Source organism: Ursus maritimus, unplaced genomic scaffold (assembly GCF_017311325.1).
Source record: "Ursus maritimus isolate PB19 unplaced genomic scaffold, ASM1731132v1 scaffold_25, whole genome shotgun sequence".
Classification (NCBI taxonomy): Eukaryota; Metazoa; Chordata; class Mammalia; order Carnivora; family Ursidae; genus Ursus; species Ursus maritimus.
Window position 1 is genome coordinate 14531877 of NW_024425008.1, and position 24645 is coordinate 14556521.

Sequence of the window (24645 nt, forward strand, 5' to 3'; positions counted from 1 at the left end):
AATTCTTACTACAATTGTACCATTTAACTGTACTAATTATTTCAAAAGTTGAAACACGAGGTTGGCAAGTGTTTTCCTCTAAAATAGAAAATTGCTTGTTAGACTCAGTCAGACTCAAAGCCAGTAGACAGCTTTATTTTTTAATTTTTTAAAGAAACCTTTCCATCGCTATTTTATTGGATCTTTCTCTGCTTTTCTATAGCTCATACCACTCAGTTTACTCAACCAGGTTGGTATTACCTGAAGACAGTTGGTCACTTAGAGAAAGGAGGAAGCTACGTGGCCCTGACTGATGGCCTAGGTAACCTCACCATCATCGTTGAAACTATGGTAATTCTTTGTTGTTTTAATGGAATTAACTCACTCTCTTAGTATTGGAAAAACAGTAGAAAACGCAACTAAACACTTCTTTTTAAAAAAACCCTAGCTTTACCAAAGTATAATTGACATGTGATAAACAATATGTAGGGGAGGAAGAAACTTCTTCCTATACCCTCTTAGGGTCAGAAGCTGAGGCCCCACAAATTAAACTGACAAAAAAAATCCCAGATTCACAGGAGAAAAGAAAAGTTTTATTTGTGCAAGCAGTATGCATACACGTGGGAGACGCTCAGTGATGAGTAACTCTGAAGGGTGATTAGAATCTGGGTTTATATACCTAGAGGAGTAAGTAATGGAGAAGGGGAGAAAGGGCACTTAATGGAAAATAAATGACTTTTTGGGAAGATAAATGGGTTTTCCGGAGAACAAACAGGAATGATTATGACACTGTGTGTCTGTACTGGAGAGTGGTCTTTCCCTCACCTTCAGGGCTATAAAAGCCCTCTGTAGAAGGGATTTGGGGGAGGTTTTAGTCCCATTTCTTCTTTCTGGGAGTAAATCCATCCTAAAGAGTAGATCGATTTGTGGCAGTCTTATTTCGCAGAAGTTGGTGCTCTGAGGAAGCTAAGGGAAGCTCAGAGAAGACTTTTTCCTGGCATCTTTTGAATCTCAAATACCTTCAACTTTACATAATCTTTATACCAGAGTGGCCTGTTTTTTAGGAGCATATTCTGATCCCCTTCAAACACATACTTAAAGTGCACAGTTTTATAACTTTTCGTAGGTAAATGCTCAATAAACCATTGTCACAATAAAGATAGTGAATGTATCTATGAGCCCCCCAAAGAATCCTCATGTCCCTTGTTAAATATTCCCTCTGTTCTGCTCCTCCTCATATCCTGGGAGTTCTCTGATCATTACTTTTGGTCACTGTAGATTAGTTTGCATTTTCTAGAGTTTTGTATCCATGGAATCAGTATGGAGTCAGTACAGTGTGTACTGTTTTTGTCGTGCTGCTTTCAGTCAGGGTAATTATTTTGAGCTTCATTCCTGTTGTGAACACCTGTTGCTAAGTCATATTCCACTGTAAGGACCATAGTTTGTTTCTCTATGCACTTGGTGGGGGGTGTTTGGCTTGTTTCTACTTTCCGGCGATTACACATAAAGCTGTGAACATTTGTGCACAGGCTTTATATGGGCATGCATTTCTTTTCTCCCGTGTAAATACATAGGAATGGAATGGCTGGATAATACGATATGCTTCTGTTTAACTTTTTAGGAAGCTGCCAAACTGTTCTTGTGTTGTTTTCAGTTTCCATCAGCAGCATAATTGGAGTTCCAGTTTTTCTTTATCATTGTGAACACCTGCTGTGATCAGTTACAAAAATTTTAGCACTTAGTCTGTATGATATAGTACTTCATTTTGGTTTTAGCTTGCATTTCCCTAATAACTGATGATGTTGAGCTTTTCATGTGCTTGGGCTTCATGTATCTTTTTAAAAGAATTTTTTAAAAGAATTTATTTATTTATTTGACAGAGACAGCGAGAGAGGGAACACAAGCAAGGGGAGTGTGAGAGGGAGAAGCAGGCTTCCCGCTGAGCAGGGAGCCCGATGCGGGGCTCGATCCCAGGACCCTGGGATCATGACCTGAGCCGAAGGCAGACGCTTAACGGCTGAGCCACCCAGGCGCCCCTTCGTGTATCTTTTTTGGTGAAGTGTGTGTTTAAGTCTTTTGCCTATTTTTTGTTGGCTTTTTCTTATTGTTGGTTTTTGAGAGTTCTTTACATATTACATATTCCGGGTCCAAGTCCTTTACAGATACGTGCTTTGTAAAGATAATTTCCCAGTCTGTAGCTTTTTTTTCCATTTTGTTAACAGTGTCTTTTGAGGAGCAGGAGTTTTTTAATTTTTCTGAAGTCCAGTTTATTCATTTGTACTTTCATGGAACATGCTCTTGCTATGGTATCTAAGAAGTTTTTGAATATGGATATCCATCTGTTCTAGCACCATTTGCTGGAAAGTCTATTTTTCCCATTGCATTGCCTTTACCCCTTTGTAGAAAATCAATTATCCATGTGTATGTAGGATTATTTCTGGACTCTATTCTGTTTCTTTGACCTATTTATGTATCTTTACACCATTAACTATGATTACTGTGTGCATGTGTGTATAAAACAATTCCTAGGAACAGGTAGCGTTAGCCCTTCAAATTTGTTCTTTTTCAAAGTTGTTTTGGTTCTTCTAGGTCACTTGTACTTCCATGTGAATCTTAGAATCAGCTTGTCAGTTTCAACCAAAAAAAAAAAAAAAAAAAGCCTGCTCAGATTTTGATTGGGATTGCCTTGCATCTATAGATCAATTTAAGGAGAACTAATATTTGAGCAACATCAAGTCTTCCAGCCCTTTAACAAGACATAGCCTCGAATTTACTTAGGTTTTTAAAAATTTCTCTGAATAGTATTTTATAGTTTTCAGTGTACAGGTATTTCATATCTTTTGTCAAATTTTGGCTAAGCATTTCACATTTTCAATTTGATTGTAAATAGTTTTTAAATTTTTAATTCAATTAGTACCTGGTATGTTGTAATACAGTAGATCTTTGTACGAAGATCTTGTTTTCTGCAACATCGCTCAACTCACCTGTAGTTCCAGTAGCTTTTTAGTGGGTTCTGTTGGATTTTCTTTGTAAATAATCCCAAATAGAAACAATTTTACATCTTTCTGACCAACGATTCTTATTGCCTGTCTCTTTGTTGTAGCCATTTTGGAGGCGTGAAGGATCTTTAGTTTTGATTTGTATTTTACTAGTGACTAATGATGTTGGGCATCATTTCATGTGTGTGTTGGCCATCTGCATTTCTTCTTTGGAGAAACGCCCATATAGACCCTTTGCCCATTTTTAAATTGGGATGTTCGTCTTCTTATTATTGAAATATAAGAGTTCTTCACATATTCTAGATAAAAGTCCCGTATCAGATATACGACTTGCAGACATTTTCTCCCATTCTGTGGGTTGTTTTTCACTTCCTTTTTTAAAATTTAAACTTAATTTTTAAAAAATTACAGTATAGTTGACATTCAATATTATATTTGTTGTTTTCCCCTTTTTAATGATGCCCTTTCAAGTCATATATGACTTCATCAAAATTTATAACTTTTGTACTTGAAAGGGCATTATTAAAAAGGGATATATATATATATATATACACATATATATATACACATATATATATATATGTATTTCTTTTTGTGTGTGTTTTTGTGTCAGATTTAAGAAATTACTGCTTAATCCAAGGTCATGAAATTTATCCCTGTGCTTCCTTCTAAGAGTTTTATAGTTTCAGTTCTCACATTTAGGTCTTTGATCCATTTTATTTTTTCAATACAGGGTTAGATATGTATCGAACTTCATCATTTACAGGTGGATATCATCTAATTGTTCCTGCCTCATTTGTTGGTTCATTCCTTATTGAATTGTCTTGGCTTCCTTGTTGAAAATCGACTGGCAAAAAATGCGAGGGTTTTTTCCTGGACTCTCAGTTCTATCCTTATGGGAGCATTATGCTGTCTTAGTTACCATAGCTCTATAATATGTTTTGAAGTTAGGAAGCATGAGTCCTCCAGCTCTGTTATTTTTCAACACTGTATGGCTATTAGGGGTCCCTTGCATTTCCATAGAAATTTTGGGATCAGTTTGTCAACTTCTGCAATGAGGCTAGTTTGGATTTTGATAGAGGTTACATTTAATCTGTAGATCAGTTGGGTAGTATTGCCATTATAACAGTATCAAATCTTCCAGTGCATGAGCACGGATACCTTTTCGTATATTTACATTTTTACTTCTTTTAAAGATGTTTATAGTTTGCAGGGTATAAGTCTTGTGCTTCTTTTCGTTGCAGTTATTATTTCTGAGTATTATTTTGGTATAATGTTAAATGAATTGTGTTCTTAATATCATTTTCAGATTTTTCATTCCTAGTGTATAGAAATACAGTTAATTTTTACATATTGATCTTGTATCCCACAAGCTTTCTGTACTTATTTCTTAGTTCTCATAGTTTTTTAATTGATTCTTAGAGGATTTTCTATATATAAGATTATGTCATCTGCAAATAGAGATAGTTTTGCTTCTTTCTTTTCAATCTAGATACCTTTCATTTTTTTCCCTTGATTAATTGTCCTTTAATATTGAATAGAAATGGTGAGAATGTACATTCTTATCCTGTACCTGATCTTAGGGGAAACAGTTTCAGTCTTAAGTGTAATGTTAGCTGTGGTTTTTTGGTTAATATTTTTTATAAGATTGAAGACCTTCCCTTATATTCCCAATATGTAGAGTGCTTTTATTATGAAAGGGTATTGGATTTTATCGGATACGTTCTGTATATATTGAGATGATCATGTGGTTTTTGTTTTTTATTTTATTGATATGGTGTATTACGTGGACTGATTTTTGTCTGCTAAACTAGCTTTGCATTTCTGGGATAAATTCCATTTCATCATCATGTATAATTCTTATTTATTGCTGGATTTGATTTGCTAGTATTTTGTTGAGGATTTTTGTGTCCAAATTCGTAAGAATACTGGTATGTAGTTTTCTTGTAGTATCTTTTTTTTTTTTTTTTTTAAGATTTTATTTATTTATGTGACAGAGACACAGCCAGCGAGAGAGGGAACACAGCAGGGGAGTGGGAGAGGAAGAAGCAGGCTCCCAGCGGAGGAGCCCGATGTGGGACTCGATCCCCGAACACCGGGATCACGCCCTGAGCCGAAGGCAGACGCTTAACGACTGAGCTACCCAGGCGCCCCTGTTTTTTTAATATTTTATTTTATTTTGTTTTATTTTTTTATTTAAATGCAATTAGCCAACATATAGTACATTATTCGTTTTGATATAATGTTCAATGATTCATTAATTGCATATAACACCCAGTGCTCATCACATTACACACCCTCCTTAATGCCCATCACCCAGTTACCCCATCCCCCCACCCACCTCTCTTTCCACAACCCTCAGTTTGTTTCTGGAGTCAAGAGTCTCTCATCGTTTTTCTCCCTGTCTGATTGCTTCCCATTCAGCTTTCCCTCCCTTCCCTTACTGTCCTCTGCACTATTACTTATATTCCACATATGAGAGAAACCGTTTGATAATTGTCTTTCATGATTGACTTATTTCACTCAATACTGCCCTCATACACCGAGTTCGGAAATGTTCCTTCCTCTTAACGTTGTTTAAGATAATCTGTGAAGGATTGGTATTAATTTTATAAGTGTGGTAGAATTCATCAATGAAGCTATCTGATTTTGTGATTTTCCTACAAGAAAGTTTTGGTTTACGGACTCAATCTCTTCCGTATAGGTCTCCTCAGATTTTACATTACCTTTTGAGTCAGTTTTGGTAGTTTGTAAAAGGGAATTTGTCTCTTTTATTTGTGTTACCTAATTTGTGTGCATATGTTTGTGTATAGTATTTCCTTACATATTGCCTTTTAACTTCTGTCAGGTTTGTAGAAGTGTTCCTCTTTCATTCCTGATTTTAGTAATTTGTCTTCCCTTTTTTTCTCGGTTAGAAAACCTAAAGGTTTGGGGCGCCTGGGTGGCACAGCGGTTAGGCGCCTGCCTTCGGCTCAGGGCGTGATCCCGGCGTTCTGGGATCGGGCCCCAGTCAGGCTCTTCCGCTATGAGCCTGCTTCTTCCTCTCCCACTCCCCCTGCTTGTGTTCCCTCTCTCGCTGGCTGTCTCTATCTCTGTCAAATAAATAAATAAAATCTTTAAAAAAAAAAAAAAAAAGAAAACCTAAAGGTTTGTCAGTTTTGTTCATCTTTTCAAATAAACAACTTTTGTTGATTTTTCTCTGTTTTCTTCTTTATTTCAGTAATTTCCACTATAATCTTTTTTCCCTTCCGTTACCTTTGAGTTTAGTTTGCTCTTTAAAGATTGTTTTTTATATTTTCTTAACGTAGAAGATTAGGTTATTTTTTGAGATATTTCTTTCTTTAAATTTTTTATTTTAATTTAGTTAACATGTAGCATATTATTAGTTTCAGGGGTAAAATTTAGTGATTCATCTGTTGCATATAGCACCCAGGACTTATCACATTACGTGTTCTCCTTAATGCAGTTACCCCATCATGCAGTTACCCCACCCCCCCCACCTCCCCTCTAGCATCCCTCAGATTGTTTCCTATAGTTAAGAGTCTCTTATGGTTTGCCTCCCTCTCTGTTTTTATCTTATTTTATTTTTCCTTCCCTTCCCCTATGTTCCATCTGTTTTGTTTCTTAAATTCCACATATGAGTGAAATCATATGGTATTTGTCTTTCTCTGACTGACTTATTTTGCTTAGCATAGAGATATTTCTTTTTTTAATATGGGTATTTACAGTTATGAATTACTCTATAAGTAGTACTGTATCTGTATCTCTTTAGGTTTTGTTATGTTATATTTTCATTTTTATTCATCTTATTTTCTAATTTCTTTTGTGATTTCTTCTTTGACCCATTGCTTATTTAGGAGTGCATTATTTAATTTGTATATTTTTGTGAGTTTTCCAATTTTTTGTTACTGATTTTTAATCTCATTCTATTAAGATTGGAGAATATACTTTGATTTTAATCCTTTTAAATTTATGGAGTTTTATTTTATTTACCTTGCACATGATCTCTCTTGAATATTGCATATGTACTTGAGAAGAATGTATGTTCTGTTATTGTTGGGTAGAGTGCTATTTTGTAGATGTTTGTTAGATCTTGTTGGTTTATAGTGTTCAGGTCTTCTATTTCCTTGTTGTTCTCTCTGTTGTTGATAGTGGCTAATTGAAGTCTTCAACTACTTTTGTTGAATCATCTGTCCTCCTTTCTCTTATTCTGTTGTTTTATGTATTTTGAGTCTTTCTTATTAGGTGCATATGTGTTTATAATTCTTAAGAATTTTTCTGATGGATTGATCCTTATATAATTATAAAATGTCTCTCTTTACCTCTAGTAACAATTTACTCTTTATTGTTGTTGTTTATTTGCTTAGTGACTTTCTTGAACAAATTCCGTACTTTGTCAGCTTTATTATATCTGACCTACTGAAGCCTCTGCTTAGTTACCTTAGTGGTCAGCTCATGACTGTACAATGGTTTCCTTATATTTGGAACTGCCAAGTCTCCTGGCCTTAGCTGATGGGCTATGTGTGCATGTTGGAGTATGTGTCAGTGCTCAAGCAGGCAGTGTACAATTTTTATAGTAGTTTTACTTCATTTTTGAGCAAAGCTTCAAGGTCAACCTGAATTTCCCAGTACAGCCATCAGGACTATTTGGGTTATCCATTATCTTCTTCATTGAGCTTTGGGTTTTTGTATCTTTTCTTTTTTTTTTCTTTTTAGAGTGGAAGGGTGAGGGTGGGGTGAGTGGGACAGAGGGAGAGGGATAATCCCAAGCAGGTGCCATACTCAGTGTAGAGCCTGATGCAGGGCTCAATCTCACAACCGTGAGATCATGACCTGAGCTGAAATCAAGAGTCAGAAGCATAACTGACTGAGCCACCCAGGTGCCCCTAGTTTTTGTGTCTTTCAAGAATTTTTTCTGTTTCATTCAAGTTGTTCAATTTCTGGACATAAAGTTACTGGTGTTATTCCCTATTATTCCTCTAATATCTATATAATTTGTACTGATGTCACCATTCTTACTGTGACAATGGCAAGTTGTATTTTCTTTCTTTTTATCCTGATTTCCTGATTAGTCTAGCTAGAAGTTTATCAATTTTATTGATCCATTCAATCAGCTTGTGGTTTATTTATTCTTTATTATTCTCATTTTTCTGGGTTTTGTTTAATTGATTTCTCCTTTGATCTTTAGTGTTTTCCTTCTGCTTACTTTGGTTTTAAATTTGCTCTTCTTGTCCTAGTAGCTCTAGGTGGAAGCTGAGGTCTCACATCCTTCTCCTCTAATCGGTGTTCATTGCTATAAATTTGCTCCTAAGTACTGCTTTCATGGCATCCTACAAATCGTATTGTCATTTTTATTTTGATACAACTCAGAATTCTTTCTCATTTTCCTTTTTATTTCCATTTTTTCTTTGAGCCATGGATTATTTAGAAATTTGTTATTTAGTTTCTAAATATTTTGGAATTTTCTAGAGGTTTTTCTATTATTTATCTCTCTCAATTATCTTGTGGTCAGGGGACATACATTGTGTGATTCGAATCTTTTTGAATGCATTGAAAGTTCTTTTATGGCTAAGAATATAGTGTTCCTTGGTGAATGTTGCTTGTGTACTTGGAAAGAATGTGCATCTGCTGTTGCTGGGTGAGGTGATCTATAGATGTCAATCCAGGCAAGCTTTGTGGTAGCATTGTGCAAATTGTCTCTGTCCTTGTCGATTTACCGTCTAGTTATGCATCATTTACTGAGGATGAGGTATTGGAATATCTAACTACAATTGTAATTTTTTTAGTGTCCACAAAGCCTGGCGCACAACCTTATGCTTAAGTGCTCTGGGATCTTTGAATCCCCTGAAGTAGGGATTATGTCTCATAATTCTTTTGATCCCAGTCCTTAGGAGTGACTACTTAGTAAAAAATGATGTTGTCAGCGTGAGAACTATTTGTTATATGTACTTACTGACTTTAGTTGTATATGAAGGTTATATTTAGATGAGCTGCCTTTTCAGTGAAAACATATAAGCATTTGCATTTTATTTGATGTGTTTTACATGTAAAAGGGTTATAATATAAAAATTAATCTGTGTGCCACAAAATGACCCTGTAGTGTAGGCATGGATTCAGTTTAATTCAGTCAAAATGCCATAGAGCTTTACTTGGACATACTTGACTAGGCATCCTCAGTAGACTTTCAATACAGGTTATATTAGAAAAAAAGTCTTTAAAAATTTGGAATAAATTTTTGGTTACCTAATATGTGCCATTTCTGTTAATCTTGGGACATTAAATATTTAATTTTCTTTTCCTAAGGTGGCTTGTGTATCATTTGGATAACTTCCGTGATTTTTTTTTTTTCTCTTAGAGCCATAAATATTCTACATGTATACGGCCGTTTCTGCCTTACTACAATGTGTCACATCAGTTTGCTACCTTTGTTCTTAAAGGTTCTTTTGTAAGTAAATATGTGGGACTTTTATTTTGGTTTGATTTGCGAATTTATATATTGTATCACAGGCTGTCAGTTTATAAGTGCAGTCTTCTATTAGGAGCTGTTAAGTACTTATATATCCATATAAATGGATACAGGCACTGGTGTCTTCTCTCTACTGACTGGTCTTAGTCAAACAGTACAGAAGCCACGAGGAGGCAAAACTCTGTGTGGCTAAAACTCTCTGTGGCTTTGAAGAACACTTAACAAAAGTCAGTTGTAACAAAGTTGTTCCTGTTGGTAGAAGCATCAGTTATGTAGTCTAGGGAATTTTCAAGTGTTCACCTTTCAGTACTCTACAAAAAACCCAACAACATAAAAAAGACCAGATTCTTGCTATTTCTACCTATTGTTAGTTTTGAACACAGAAAATACAGTGCCTTTTCTGACTACTAATTTCTACTAAGTTTTGACTACAGTGCCTTTTCTGACTACTAATTGCATAAAAATTGTTTTTTAATACTAGAAAATTCCTATAAAGTGTTTTACACAGGTACAGTAGTGAATATTTTTGAAGCAAAGGCACTAAAATCTTCTTGAACATTTGCCAGAGTCTGTGGTATTTACAGGAAATAAAGTATTTGCTTGAACAATACCTTCCTACTTTCAGAATGTTACTACTTAAGATTTGAAGTGGGTCTTTTGGCAAATAGGAATAGAGTGCACATTATCAATGGTTCATTCTTGCTGGTACTAATTTTGGAAATCCTCAGAGGATATGATGAGCCACTTAACTATGCCTTTTTATGTGTGTTTTCTCCTCAGAGTGAAATACCAGAGCTACAGGTGTGGTATACGAAGCTTGGAAAACCATCTACGAGATTTCTTTTTAAACAACTGGATTCTCTATGGGTAGTTTTAAAATAAATTCCTGTATTTTGAGCATTGCGAATAGTAAAGGAGGACAGACATTTGATTAATGAAGAATTTTTAATTTTATAATTGATTTTATGACTGAAGTATAATAGAGCTAAAGTCCCCAGCTGTTTTTTTTTTTTTTTTTTTTAATAGAAATCCTCCTCAAGACATAATAGAAGTGTGTGTGTTTATAGGTATGTTTGTTTGCTGTGATGAATGGTGCCACCATCCCCTGGCTGCCCAAGTAAGAAAATTGAGTCTCACCTGAGACTGTCTTTCCCACCGACCCTATCTTTGTATACCACCATTGGTCTAGTTCAGAGCATTCTATCTCTGACGTGTTTTTCTTACACATTCCTTATTCTCCTTTCCCACTGCTACTGCTTATTTCAGTACCTTATTATCTCTCTCCTGGGTTTTGGAAACGACTTCCTCTTTTCCCAGCCTCCAATCTGACTCTGTCCAGCCACCCATCACACTGCTACCAGAATAATGTGTCTAAAATGCAGATCTGAGTTTTGTCAGTCCATTGCTCAAAGTCCTTCAGTGATTTTTCCTGTGAGTTCACATCCCTTAGCATAGCACACGACCCTTGTTACCACCTCACGAGGTAAAAGACTGCTTTCATTTCTCGATGCTTGTTCTGCTAACGTGGCCTGTACTTACAGACCAGACTTCTCTGCCACTTTACTCACGTCTGTGACTTTGCACTTGCTTCTTCCCCCTCCTGAAGGCCTTCTCCTCATGTCTTTGTTGTCCTTCAAGACTCAGCTCAGGTGCGGCTTCCTCTGAAGCTTTCCCCACCAGTCCTAGCTCAGAGCCACCTAGGAGCAGGTGCTTACCTGGTTAAGCACTTTCCCCACTACACTGGGCACCTTGAGGATTGGGGCCCTGCATTATTTAGCTTTTTACCCCAGGCCCCTGCTATCATGCTTACTTAGCACATGGTTGTTCCTCAGGAAATGTTTCAAAGAATGTGATTTGGTCCAAGTGAACACATTACTTCACCTAATTGACACAAATCTACTTTTCCTGAAAATTATAAATGTTCTGTGAATCAACTAGTCGCTATCAGTGATTGAACACCATTTCTGTATAAAATTCTAAAAAAAAAAAAGAGCAGTCTGCTTTTTGCACAACAAATTGCAAGAAATGCATATTAAAATCAATTTTCCCCATAAGAAAAATAATATCATTTGGGGTATTACCTGAGCCAGAATATGGTGTTACATATTTCATAGATCTGACCAATAATTTATTATTAAAGCAAAGATATGGTATAAGCCCCCAGAATTGAAAGTAGAAAAAAAAAACAACTGCTGAAATTTCCTAAAATGGGCATACATCTAATGCCTACGTTAATTATGTAAAGGTTTCTAGTGTCTTCAGAGGTCTACATGTAGCATAGAATAGCTGCGATATAGGGAGTGTTTCTATAGGGAAGGTCGTGCACTGAGCGAAGTACTTTCTAAAACAGTATGTTATTTGATTCTTGCAGCAGCCCTAGGAGGTCTGTATTTTTTCCCCTCATTTTGTGGTGAAGTGGCTTAAAAAGAGTAAGCTGCCAGAAGCGTAAAAGTGACACAAACCTAACTTGCTAATTGAAATATATATTGAACATGTCAGAAGTAGGACCTTTTTTTCTTAATAGTAAAAGGTTTTCTGTGATTAACAGCTGAGTCATCAGTGAGATTTTGTGGATTTTTCTCCCTTAGTAAAGTCCTAAAAAGTAAATAAGCAGATCTCTTGCTTATGTGTATTGAATGTACATGGGCTTTGAGGAGCTTACAGTGTAATGGCAAAGAATAGACAAATAGAAATTTTGGTGTCATCTAGTCCTCCTTCCCTCCATGGAGGGAAATTCTTTTAAAATCCTATCTACAAAGTATAATTTTAGAAAGCCTTCTAAATAACTTAAGGAAAAAGATCCCCAAGGCCTTGATCCTGGGTGTGGCCTTCACGAGTGGTTCTGAGGTTTCAGCAGAAGTGAGTCTGGCTTTTCATTAAGTTGATTTTCCAAAAAGTTGATTTTGCCCAGATGAGATGAGCCAAAGCACCTGGCCTTGACCCCCGCGTTTTCGGTTTCCAGCTCCTCGACAGCGGGGGCACTTTCACCCTGGAGCTGCGGGAGGACGAGCTCTTCACGCTCACCACTCTCACCACCGGGGGCAAGGGCAGCTACCCGCTGCCTCCGAAGTCCCAGCCCTTCCCACGGATTTATAAAGACGATTTCAATGTTGGTAAGTTTTGTTTGTTTTTACTAAACCTTACCGTGGTTTCCATTTCCAGCAGTAGTGGGTAGATTTCTACCTGTCAGACGGGTGTGCGAGAAGGCCTGTGCAGAGTGGCTCTGAATGTCCACGTGGTAACTGAGACCTCATTTCTGTGTTACCTCAAGGTGACTCTCAGCTTGAGAGCCCTGTATTTTTCGGTGCCAGAAAAAACAGAATGAAAGCTATAATCGTAAGTTGGTTTCAATGAAGCTTACGGTTTGTGACCCTGCCACTGCCCTGGCATCCACATCTCATGAAAGCCATTCCTGGTTTCCTCCCTGAGTGTGTGGTCAAGGTCCTTCACTTTCCGCGGGGCTAGTGGACTGTGTGCTAAGGGCCGTTATGCTCCCCTTGGGGGCTTCACCTCATTATCTACCTGGGAATTTTATACTTGCACTCTCCTGGTTTTCTAGGAAGATCTGTTCTAAAGCTGTTAGAAAAGCTTTTGATTTTAGGTAATTCAGGAAAACTGCTTGAAAAGTTAGAAGGCAGAGTCATTGTGAGTATAGCCCCAGATCACTCAGTAAGTGACAGAACTTGTCGACCAGGAGATGTACAGCTTCTGGATCTCACAGACAGGGTCAGGTGGCGCTCTTCTTTGCTCCTAAAATCTGGAGCTGTAGGAGAGAAGCAGGGAGGGGGACTGCCATTGAGAGTGCATCTTGAACCTCCTGTCTGCAGGGCTGCTCTTTCCAGCCTGGCTGCTTGGAGACTCCTGCTACCCCCTCCCGTCACAGTCAGGCCGCAGGGTCTCAGCTGCCTTTCCCGGGAAGGGATACCCTGGTTAATTGCAGCACAAGGCCCTTTGGACTGTGTACTGGAGTCCTCTCGGTTATTCGCATAACACAGACAACAGGGACCCTCGGGGGGGCTCTGTGCTTTGTTTTCTTCCAATTCTCTGAAGTGGCCTCTTAGATGAATCCATGAACACGCCACCCGGAACGTCTTTGCACTGTGTTGCTCTCTCCTGCGTTGGCAGAGGTAACTCGTCTTGTCTTCAGTAAAGGAGTCTGTGTGGGGTACGGCCCAGTTAACACGAGGGAAGTTCCCCCGACACCAGAATTTTTTATTCTATGACCTGAAAACCGAAAGGCAATTCTAAACCTACAAATCTAAAGTGTAATGCTTTATTGACTACAAAATAAACTAAAAATTGTAAGTCAGGCTGTAGCACTCCTTTATGTGGTTCTTAATTTCTCAAATGATGAATATGAAAACACTTAGAAAAGCATGAAGTATGAAATTAGCTGTAAGATTATGACTAAAATTGCTCTTCTGTAGCCTTTGTCATTGTAAGACTGTAATTTAATTAAATAAAACTGAAAAAAAATTGATAGATAGCCCAACTGCTTTTGCTCCGTATTAGAAAATAGAAGAGAATTTGTAATTTGTAAATGCTGTAGTTGATACAGTGAGCCTTTTCTAATCTGTCAGCTGATGACTGTGACCAGGAACTTAGAACCTCATTTGGCAAATACTAGAAATAACAAAATTATCTCTTACTGAGCCCTTGCTGGGTGCTGGTTTATGTACGCACTTTACATGAATTCTTTCATTTAATTCTCTTGTCCTCATGTCCACTAAGAAAGGAGCATGCTTGAGACACAGGGCAGTTAAACAACTTGGCCAGGGGGACGGACTGAGCTGGAATTTAAACCTTGGGTCTGCCTTTCTGTAAAACTCGTGATCTCTCCTCTTATGCAGTTGCATGGATTAAATATGTAAAGTCTGTGTATTAAACTGATTATATTGGTATTGAGTAATAATGATGATATAAAATTAGTCTCTTTATTAACCTAACCCCTAAACTTCCGCTTGTTGTTTGTTTTTTTTTTAAGATTTTATTTATTTATTCGACAGAGATAGAGACAGCCAGTGAGAGAGGGAACACAAGCAGGGGGAGTGGGAGAGGAAGAAGCAGGCTCATAGCGGAGGAGCCTGATGCAGGGCTCGATCCCATAACGCCGGGATCATGCCCTGAGCCGAAGGCAGACGCTTAAAGACTGAGCCACCCAGGCGCCCCTAAACTTCCGCTTGTTATAAGTATCATTTACTTATTTAGGACTTTACAAAAGTGTTTCAAAATGTGCCATAAAATACCAGAGAGGAGAAATTCTGTAAGGATTTTATACTAACCAGAGAATTTAATTGTGTTCTGAACAGATTACCCGTTTTTTAGTGAAGCTCCAAATTTCGCTGATCAGACTGGCGTCTTTGAATACTTTACGAATATTGAAGACCCTGGAGAGCATCACTTCACACTTCGCCAAGTTCTCAATCAGCGGCCCATTACTTGGGCTGCTGATGCATCCAACACCATCAGTATTATAGGAGATTACAAATGGTATATAACATTGGTGTCCTTAATGTGTATCTAGCTGAAATAACCTCGTAATAGTGTCAGGTACATTCTGAAGTGAAGACTTTCCAACGGTCTTCCTTGTACAGGAGCCTAATGGGTGTGTGGTAATTGTTGAATATCAGGGCCACAAGTCAGCACGTGCAATGCAGCCTCAGTGTCCTCCCGTCCGATTTGTCCGGTTTAATAGTGATTGTTGCAGGAACAGATTGCTTTTAATATAAAAACTGAGGACTTTCGGATCCAGTTATAATTTCATATTTGTTTACAAACAGACTTTGTGATCTGTGTGTGGTTTTTGGCTTTGCTGGAGCGTTGATTTGTTGATCTGGTGTTGCCACCTGCTGGATCCAGTCTAGACTACACTGTTTTAGCCTTCGTAGAAAACCTGTTTACAGGGTGACGGTAGGTGGCAATAGTGAAAAGCAAATCAGCTTTTACTTGGTGAGTGAATTCATCCCTTTCCTTTAGGATTTGTATTTATCCTACACGTAAAACGTAACGACCAAACCAAAACTTCACCTTCTCTGTTAAATCAGTTGTGGGATTGTAAAGTACTGACTTATGTATACCTGTTTTAGGTGTTTCTTTTGTACTTTTTCTTTTAACTAGTATAATTCTGTGAAACAAAACTCAGGCGTTCCAGGTTTAGTGATAGTAACTGTTAATGCCAAGTCACCAGGCAGCCATATCTATTCCTTGGAAATTGGACCCGGCAGGGAAGATAAACCTGAAAAGAGCCTTGACTTGTTTATCTGTGGAATGCTGCAGAAAGTCCTTATCCCTTCTCTATTGCCTACTCCCTATTAGAAATCCCAAATTCTAGTTCCAAGCTCTGCTGTAAGTCTTGAGAAACTTCTGGTTACCTGGTTTCCAGAACCCATACAGTGCCATGGGGAGTTATTCGGGTACAATGAAGAATGCTTGCCTAATTTTGGATAACTTCGGTGGCTTGTCTTTCTATACAACAAGAATGCCATTTATCCCACATCTCTGTAGTAGACAGTTTACCTGGATTTTCTGATCGTGCTAGTGAGGTGTGTAATTTTTTCATTTGCTACCTATGGTCTTATGAGACAGGTGGCTGGGTTACTTTTCTAAGGGAGGGGCCCCATTATTTTGGTTACCAGTTTGGAAGGCAGCCAGTGTAGAAAACCTTTAATTTTTTGCGACAGCTGTTACCCTCCTCTACGGAAGAGTGGCTCTCCCTGAACCCAAACTCTTATTTCTGGTTGGGACTCTAGAAAAATTGAGAAACTCTTTAATTGTAGTAGAGAGATGGGTTAGAGCACCATCCAGAGAGTAACCAAATGTCTTCATAACCTTGAAGAGTTTGCAGTATTGAAATAGCAATACTCATCCTTACTGCTGCAGTGGGTAAGGGAGTTGAGGGGGGAAAGCTGGGAGAGGGAAAGAGTCACGTAGTTTGAATGGGAAAGAATGAGGAAAGGGCAGTGACACCCTTCAAAAAAACTATTTTCATCCTTCTTAGCCCTGCTTCCATTGTACAACAGGAGTATGCTCAGGATTATGAGTCACTCTCTCCAGCAGCCCGCTCAGCTCTACATGTCTGCGCCTCACTTCCAAGACCCTTTCAAATTTGGGCTCATCCTATTTATTATGTGCTATTTCCCAGTATTTCCTCCTGGATTTGAGGTAGCCAGATCTGTTCAGGGAGCCCCACGCGTGCCAGGCTCATTTCTGTTTGTTGGCTGCAGTGCCCCCTTCCTATAGGGAAAGGAGGAAGTGAAAACCTGGTCATACTACACACGGGTATGAGGGGCCCACAACTACCCATTGGAGAGGTGTCATCCTCTCCACCTTATGGATTGGGAAAACAAGGCTTCTGGGTAAGATTTACCCAAGTTCCCATACTTATAAGTTCTAGAACTAGGGCGAGAGGCCAGGACTATCTGTTGCCGTAGCCCATGTTCTTTGGACGACCACCTCACACCCTTGTTTTATCATCGTCTTCTTCCTAAGAGTAGGAGAGGGAGGATGAGTATGGTTTCCCTATAGTGCTATTTTAGAGTCAGCTCTCGGTGTGCACATACTGTCGTCAGTTCTTAGGGTGTGTTTGCAAGGGGGCTTCCTCTGTCATCCTTAGATTTAGTTAAGTACCAGCACAGTAATTGGACTACAGAGCGTAGGCGTTCCCAGAGCTACTCCAGACTTCCGTCTTGTTAGTAAGCTTTGGTTGAGACCTGAGAGCAATCACAAAATTACCTTCACTGCACACATCCAAACTCTGCCTCCCTTTGGTTAAATTTGCTTACTGTATTGGCCAGTTTTTGTGCCGTTCACAGTACCAAGAGATTACGGCTCTGGAAGGCGAGACCACACTTTTATTCTGTTTCATTCATTGTCTGTAAAATTGCCTGCAAGTTCTGATGTGGGAATCTTTTTTCTGGAATGTGGTGTCTAAAAAGGAGGTTAGATCTTCTCCCACTCTGACTCTAAATAGAGTAAGTTTCTGGTGCTGACACTTTTTATACTTCTGATGAACCAGAACAGAGGGAGGGGATTTGTGGAGCAATGCTGATCCTTCGTGGTTTCCTACTGGGGACAATCTGCGGAGGGAAAACCTCCCTCTACTTGGGAGGATGTACAAGACAAATTGGGCTTTAGTTAAGTTTGCATCTGATTTTCCTGTAAAGTAGCCCAGCTTTGATTAGATGATTCACTGTAGATTTTCTGGATTGTTGCGTGCCCATTGTAGCTACTTCTTTTTTTTATATTTTTCTTTACAAAGTAAAATTTCATTGTGCAAAATTCACTGATAAGAAACTGAGAAATATAAAAGCCACATAATTCTAGATCTAATTTCCCCCCATTTCCAAAATATATTTCTTGGTGTTCTTAGTTTTATTTTAGGCAAATTGCTTGCCTTATTACTTGGCTTTGTTCAGGCTTTCTTTCCTGTTTGCAGTTAGAATTTGAGTAGGAGGTAAGTTATTTTCAGAGATCATGTAGGTTTGGGGTGGTTGTATCATTGCAGAAGGCATCTAGTAGCATTTATAAAAGAAGCCTGGAGCGGAGCTCACTATTAAAGGTCTAGTAGTTCCTGACTGGAGTTTCCCCCTCCTTTGATACCCCTGTCGATGAGTAATGGCAGGCAGGGATTTACTGTCCCTGTATGGACAGAGACGCTCTGTAGGGGAAAACGGCTCTCAGAGTAGGATTCCTGGACCAGTGGCACCCGGGAATTTGTTAGGCAGATTCAAGAGCCCCATCCCAAACCTACTGAATTGGACACTGTGGGGCGGGGCCAACAGACTGAATTTAACAAGCCCTCCAGGTGATTTCAGTGCTGTTCAAATTCGAAAATCCCTGCTGTAGAGTCAACACAGAGTTGACTCTGCAGAGAAATAATTTGAGATCTTTCTTCTGGAGTTATTACGTCTTGGTAGGGTTAAAGGTAAAAATTAGCCCCAAAGTAGCTTCTTTTATTTTTTAAAAATATTTTATTTATTTATTTGAGAGAGGGTGAGCAAGAGAGAGCAAGCAGACGGGGTGAAGGGCAGAGGGAGAAGCCGATTCCTCCACTGAGCAGGGAACCCGGTGTGGGGCTTGGTCCTGGGATTCCAGGATCATGACCTGAGTTGAAGTAGATGTTTAACTGACTGAGCCGCCCAGGCGCCCCAGCCCCAAAGTAGCTTATGTTCTCCTAGGGGCCCCCAGCTTTGCCTTCACTGATGGAAATTTAATAAACCTTTTTGTTCAGAATTGTATGGATCTTTTATATATTCCTAAGGGGAAAAAAAAGCCTCCTTTTAACATATTCTTAGGATGAGAAGTAGTTTTATTATAGAGAGACAAGAAATGTGTTAAGAGACTTAAAAATTTAAAAACAATAAATATTATTTTCCTGTAACATTAAAAGAGGCAATGAAATGACTTAACTTTAGGCGCGTAAAACTTAAAACTGTCATCGATGAAGATACTTTTTTTTCATCAATAAAGATTCTTAAAGCCCATCCCTGCTACAAGCGCAGACTTCACAAATCACATACCTCAGTTAGAAGTCTGGGAGCGCGTGGCTGGGAAGTGACACGTGCTGCACCCGTAGAGGCATAATTAAGAGCGCTAACCGACAGTTTCTTTCTGCAGGTCCAATCTGACTGTAACGTGCGATGTTTACATAGAGACTCCTGAGAAGGGAGGTGTGTTCATTGCTGGAAGAGTAAACAAAGGTGGCATCTTGATTAGAAGCGCCAGAGGAGTTTTCTTCTGGATTTTCGCAAATGGAACCTACAGAGTTACAGGTGATCTAGGTAAGTGACTTCCTCCGTAGCACATGGCTTGTTACGAAATACGCCACGGCGAGCTTGTCACTTACTGTGTAATGAGCGAGCTTTACCTCAAGGGGCTTGGACGTCTAACTGGGAAGAGATTCAACACATGTAAGCAGATACCAAATAATTCAAAATTTGAGAGTTAGAGAGGCAGCTGTGTGAAAGGAAATGGTGCAGAGCTTTTTCAGGTGGAGCTGAGCTAGGCCGTCAGGGTAGGATTTGCATAGACTGGGGTGAGGTGGACGTAGTAGGGAGAGAATGCCCAGGAAACCCCGTAAATAAAAAGCAGGACTACAAGAACGTGCTAGGGTGCTTATGGAGATACAAGGAGAGGGCTTGGTCTGCTTAAAATAGAGAAATTCTGTTTCCAAATTTAGTTAATAATTCGAAAAGAGCTTGACTTTTTTCTTCATTCATGTTAAACAGCCCTTGTCTTACGTAGAACAGTATTTTATCCAGGGTAGGTGCTTAGGGTATGTCCGGGTTGAATTCTGTCTAACTCACTTTGGTGTTGGTGCACCCCGCTCTGTTGAAACAGACCGTATTATGCTGCGTTTTCCTGATTTCCTTGTCTCAACTTCCCCCTGCATTTGTAAAAAATCTTCTCTCCTATAGTTTGCTACTCTTTTCCTAAGGTGGAAAGGGCTGCACAAGTAAAAAAGAGTGGTTATAAGGACACTAGGGTAGGATTGCAAAATCATGGCATGACCCATCTAGAACGTTCCTCGCTGATTGTCCAGTCCAAACCAGAGAGGTTAATTGATTTGCCCAAAGTCTCAGAATGAGTTAGTAGCAGAGCTGGAACTAGCTATTTACATCCAGGCCTTAGTCCCCACTGTTCTTGTGTTTTAAACTGCTCACTCAGCATCTTCGTCTGGTTTCTGTCAGGCATCCAAATATAATCTACCCCCAAACTAACTCATTGTGTTCTCTCATTCTCAGTTCATGCTATTCCATGTAACCAGTTACCCCAGCTGGAAATCTTATGGTGACCTTTGACCACTACTCCTTATTCTTTATATCCAGTCCAGCCGAGTATAAATCTGTGCCTGAACTGTAGAAGCTCCCACGTTAAACTGTGGTTGGTTTGTGAGTTTATTTCACTGGTCCTCCTGTGAGCTCACCGATAATGCGTGGCTCACAGAAGGATCCCAGTACACGCGTGTGGAATGCATGCCTGAATGAAGAATGTTCTGTTCTAAATCAGTGGTAGATCTGGAAATGTAGATCTTTAGTAAGGCTTCTTTGTTATGTACAAATGCTGCCTGAGAACCCTGACTGAGCTATGTGAGTCTGTGATTTCGATTTTAAAAATATGTCAGTCAGGATAATCTTTTTGTGTTGCAGCTGGTTGGATCATATATGCTTTAGGACATGTTGATGTTACAGCAAAGAAATGGTATACGCTCACATTAATTATTAAGGTAAGTATTGCTGATCGGAATGCCTGGAGGTAAAATATTCTTTTCTTGTGCCTTTCTGGCACTTTCTGTCATCAGATGAGAGGGGAAACGTGTGATAAATACAGTAATGGAAATAGGCAGCGAATCTGCCAGGACACCGGCAAACCAGCAGATCCGAGGGGGTAGTGTGTGTCAGGGTAAAGCCGCATGAGAACGACCAGCTGTTGACTTTATCACTCCTCAGTTTTTTCAAATTTTGGTTCTGTTTTTTAAACTCAGGGGTAATTGGTAGATAGTCAGTAATTGAATTATTTTTTCCCAGTTGGCTGAACCAAGATTATAAATTGGAGCCTATACATTTATTTTTGGTGGCTGAGAGTAATTTTCGCGATGAGTACAAATTTTTGGAAGTTGGTTTCCATGAGTACTTTCGTAAAGAAGATACCAGATTAATTGTAGGATCGTGGCATCTAAAAATATTTGTCCAAATCACTGGGTGATCATGAGTTATTGATGGACGTGAGTCCAAGGGATGCTGTGTAGAAACTTCTGTGGAATACACTGCTGTTCTGTGACAGCATGGTTCTGTCATAAGTTGGCTTAGGTTAGAACAGCAGGTAAATATGGAAATCAGATAACTTTTTCAAATTGTTCTCGTCTCTTACCCAACCACCCAAAATGACAGTACTCATTTTTCGGGTGGTAACAATACGTTTTGAGCATCTGGGTTGGGTGTGGCATTGTTTAACTCTGCCACACTCAGTGGGCGCGGCTTTGTTCCCAGTTCTTCCCTTCGGCGACGAACCAAGGCGGTCCGGGTGGGCTTTACCTGCAGGTGGAGGGAGGGTCTGTTGCGTGGCTCTTGGGGCACATGTGCGGGTATTTGATTAGGCAGATATTTAGAAATGGAATTGCATTTTGAATTTTGGCAGATACTGCCCTATTGCCAGCCTAGCCGTATCCATTTTTATAGCAGTTATAATAATATTTGATATTACCTATTTCTAAGGATTGCTTTTCAGACTAATTCACATGATTTTATATTTTCTTGATAATGAGGGAGCTTGCACCCCTTCTTATGCTTATTGGCTATTTGTATTTTTCTCTCTTTTCTGAAGTTACCTGTTTACATTCTTTCCTCATTTTCTTATTGTGTTTTCTTTTTCTGATGGATTCATATGAATTTATTATATATTCTGAGTGGTGACGCATTATCTGTTACATATGTCACAGATATTTTCTTCTGCCCTGTCATATGTATTTTAATTTTGTTTATGGTATGTTTCATGAATAGAAGTTTTACATTTTGGTTCTGTCAAATATTTCTCTTTTTTTTCATTGCTTTTATGTTTTTTTTTAAGAAGACCTTCACCTTTCTCAAGGTGAGGAACATTTTTTTTTCTCTAAGCAAAGTTTAGGATTTTTTTATGTTGAAGTCTTTTTTTTTTTTTTTAAGATTTTATTTATTTCAGAGAGGGGGAGGGAGGGGCAGAGGCAGAGGGAGAGAGAGAATCCCAAGAAGACTCCCCACTGGGCACGGAGCCCCACATGGGGCTCGATCCCAGGACCCTGAGATCATGACCTGAGCTGAAATCAAAAGTTGGATGCTTAACTGATTGAGCCATCTAGGCGCCCCCATGTTGAAGTCTTTAATACATCTGGAATTTACTTATCAATCATAAGGAGGACTGGCCCAGTATAATTTTTTTTAAAACAAATGGATAGCCATCACCATTTATTACATAGACTGTCCTTTTGCCTATGATTTAAAGGCCACCTTTTTGGTGTAACAAATCATCACGTGTGCATAGGTTATTTCTGAACTTTGTTCTTTATATTGCTTTGTGTTTCATTATCTGGTATCACTCTTTAAAGTGTGTTGACTTTCCAGAATCTTTGATTACATAGTTTACTCCCTTACTTCCTTCAGGTTCTTTCCTGACCACGTTCTATAAAACAGCACCCGTTTTCCTTTCTGTCCCTCCTCCCTTAGTGAATGAAATGAGCGTTCTTTATTTTTTTAAATTTTTTTATTATTTATTTATGAGAGAGAATGAGTAGAGGGGAGAGGCAGAGGGAGAGGGAGAAGCAGACTCCCCACTGAGCAGGAAGCCTGAAGCGGGGCTCGATCCCAGGACCCTGAGATCATGACTCGAGCTGAAGGCAGATGGTTAACCAGTTAACCGACTGAGCCACGCAGGCGCCCCTCGAGTGAGCGTTGTTAGCAGTAGGCATGTTGGAGCCAGGCCGACCTGCGTGTCTACTTCCTTGCTGACACCTGCTGACTCCCTGCAAGTTATTTACCTCTTTGGGCTTCTGTTTCCTTATCTATAAAAGGGGGATAATGTCTGTAAAGTTGTTTTAGGGTTAAAGGTTTTTTATGTTTTCATTCAATACGTGTCTATTAAGCACCTTTTATGTGTACTTCCCTAGGTGCTAGGGATGCAGCAGCGAACGAGGCACACACGGCTCCTGCTCTGCTAGAGGACACAGGCTGGCAAAGTCTGTCTGCGAAGGGCCAGACAGTAGATATTGTAGGCTTTGTGAGCCATCTGGTCTGTGCAACCTTGCTCAACTCTGCTTGTGTCGTGAGAAAGCAGCCACGGACAGTAGATAAATGAACGCACGTGGCTGTGATTCCAGTAACATTTTATTTATAAAAATAGGTGGCTGGCCTGTGGGCCATAGATGGCTGCCTTCTGTTCTAAGACAGTAAAAAAAAAAAAAAAAAAAAAGAATCAGTCAGTTAAATTGTGAAGAAAAAAATGGGCGAGGAGATAAAGTAGCTCCCCCGTCTGGATGCTGTAGGTAGGGAGAGGGGAAGGGCTCCTGGAGTTGGTGCTCTTTGAGCCGGACGTGCCTGGTGGGGAGAGCACGCTGCGCAGAGGGCCCGCTGGTGCCTGGCCTGGGGCGAGGAGCGCCCGGAGGCCAGCGGGCGGCGTGGGGCGGGGAGGAAGGGCAGCTGGGCGGTACGACCGTGCCCTGGCTCAGCGTCATAGTCCCTGTCGGCCCCTGGGAGGGCTGCAGAGAGCGGGGCGTGTGTGGCAGGGCGAGTGTGGGTCCCCTGAGCGTGGAGTTGGACAGCTAAGATTCAGCTCTCGCTCTGCTGGTGCGTGTGTGATTTTGACTTACGGTCTCACGTCTCCGTATCTCTGTCCGTAAGATGAAAGAACGAGATTAATGCCCATCGCATTGTCATTCTGTGACTTAAAAACAGATTTTATTTTGGTCCTTAGCCTGGCGCTTTGGATCTTTAGCTCTTCACCCTTTGAAATTAGCTTATTTAAATGTTTAGCTGCAATTGATATGCTGTGAATATGTGCTCAGAAACGTGCTGTAACAATGATAATAAGGGCTAGCTAGCGTTTGTACCCGCTGGGTGCCAGGCGCTTGGCTCTGGAGGATTGGCAGCTGTCTGAGGAAATTATTTTTATCTTTCTCTGCCAGTGGCCAGTAAATCATTTCTGTGGATATTTCCCTTCTTCCCCGATCCCTTTCCCCCCAGTCATCAGTTTAACTGGTGGTTACTATTTTTCTAACCTGAGGGCGGGCTCTTCATGTGACTTTGAAGTGATATTCTGTACACGGGGACAAAAAGGACTTAAATAAATGGATGCTTTGGCTCCAGTAGCCTCGTCTGAAGAGCTGGTGGCTGTTAGCCAACGTGTGTGCATGCAAGTACTTGGGAATTACGAACGTTTGTTTATTTTAGTGGGCTTTTGTCTAAGACTTTTTGATGCTATGGAAAGTTTTACATTTCTGATGGTTTTACAGCGTCTTGGTGGGGAACAAGGAAATCCTGAGGTCTTCCTTGTGCCTTGGAAACTCTTGACATACGTAGACGAGAATTTCCTCTGCGAGAATTTTTCCCGTGTGTCAAACTTCTGCTCAGACCGTGGAACCGTGTTCTGCCGCGGTCTGACGGGAGAAGCGTGTTGGCCCCACTGCACAGATTGGCCGTACGCAGTACGAAACGAACCTCAGAGAACCTTCTCGCG

The 24645-nt window shown here is 39.7% G+C and overlaps 1 protein-coding gene across 4 annotated transcripts in view; it reads left to right on the top strand.

The window, feature by feature from the left end:
* Window positions 1-24645, top strand: part of GALC (galactosylceramidase) — a 59980-nt gene that overhangs the window by 33487 nt on the left and 1848 nt on the right. For 3 of the 4 annotated variants that reach the window (XM_040641583.1, XM_040641584.1, XM_040641585.1), the window contains exons 10-16: window positions 203-330; window positions 9334-9423; window positions 10225-10311; window positions 12407-12557; window positions 14754-14934; window positions 19060-19223; window positions 20592-20668. In XM_040641583.1, coding sequence (XP_040497517.1) covers window positions 203-330; window positions 9334-9423; window positions 10225-10311; window positions 12407-12557; window positions 14754-14934; window positions 19060-19223; window positions 20592-20668 — 878 coding nt within the window. Of the gene's footprint in view, window positions 1-202; window positions 331-9333; window positions 9424-10224; window positions 10312-10511; window positions 10562-12406; window positions 12558-14753; window positions 14935-19059; window positions 19224-20591; window positions 20669-24645 lie in introns of those variants that run through there. The other variant, XM_040641586.1, reaches the window with a different exon arrangement.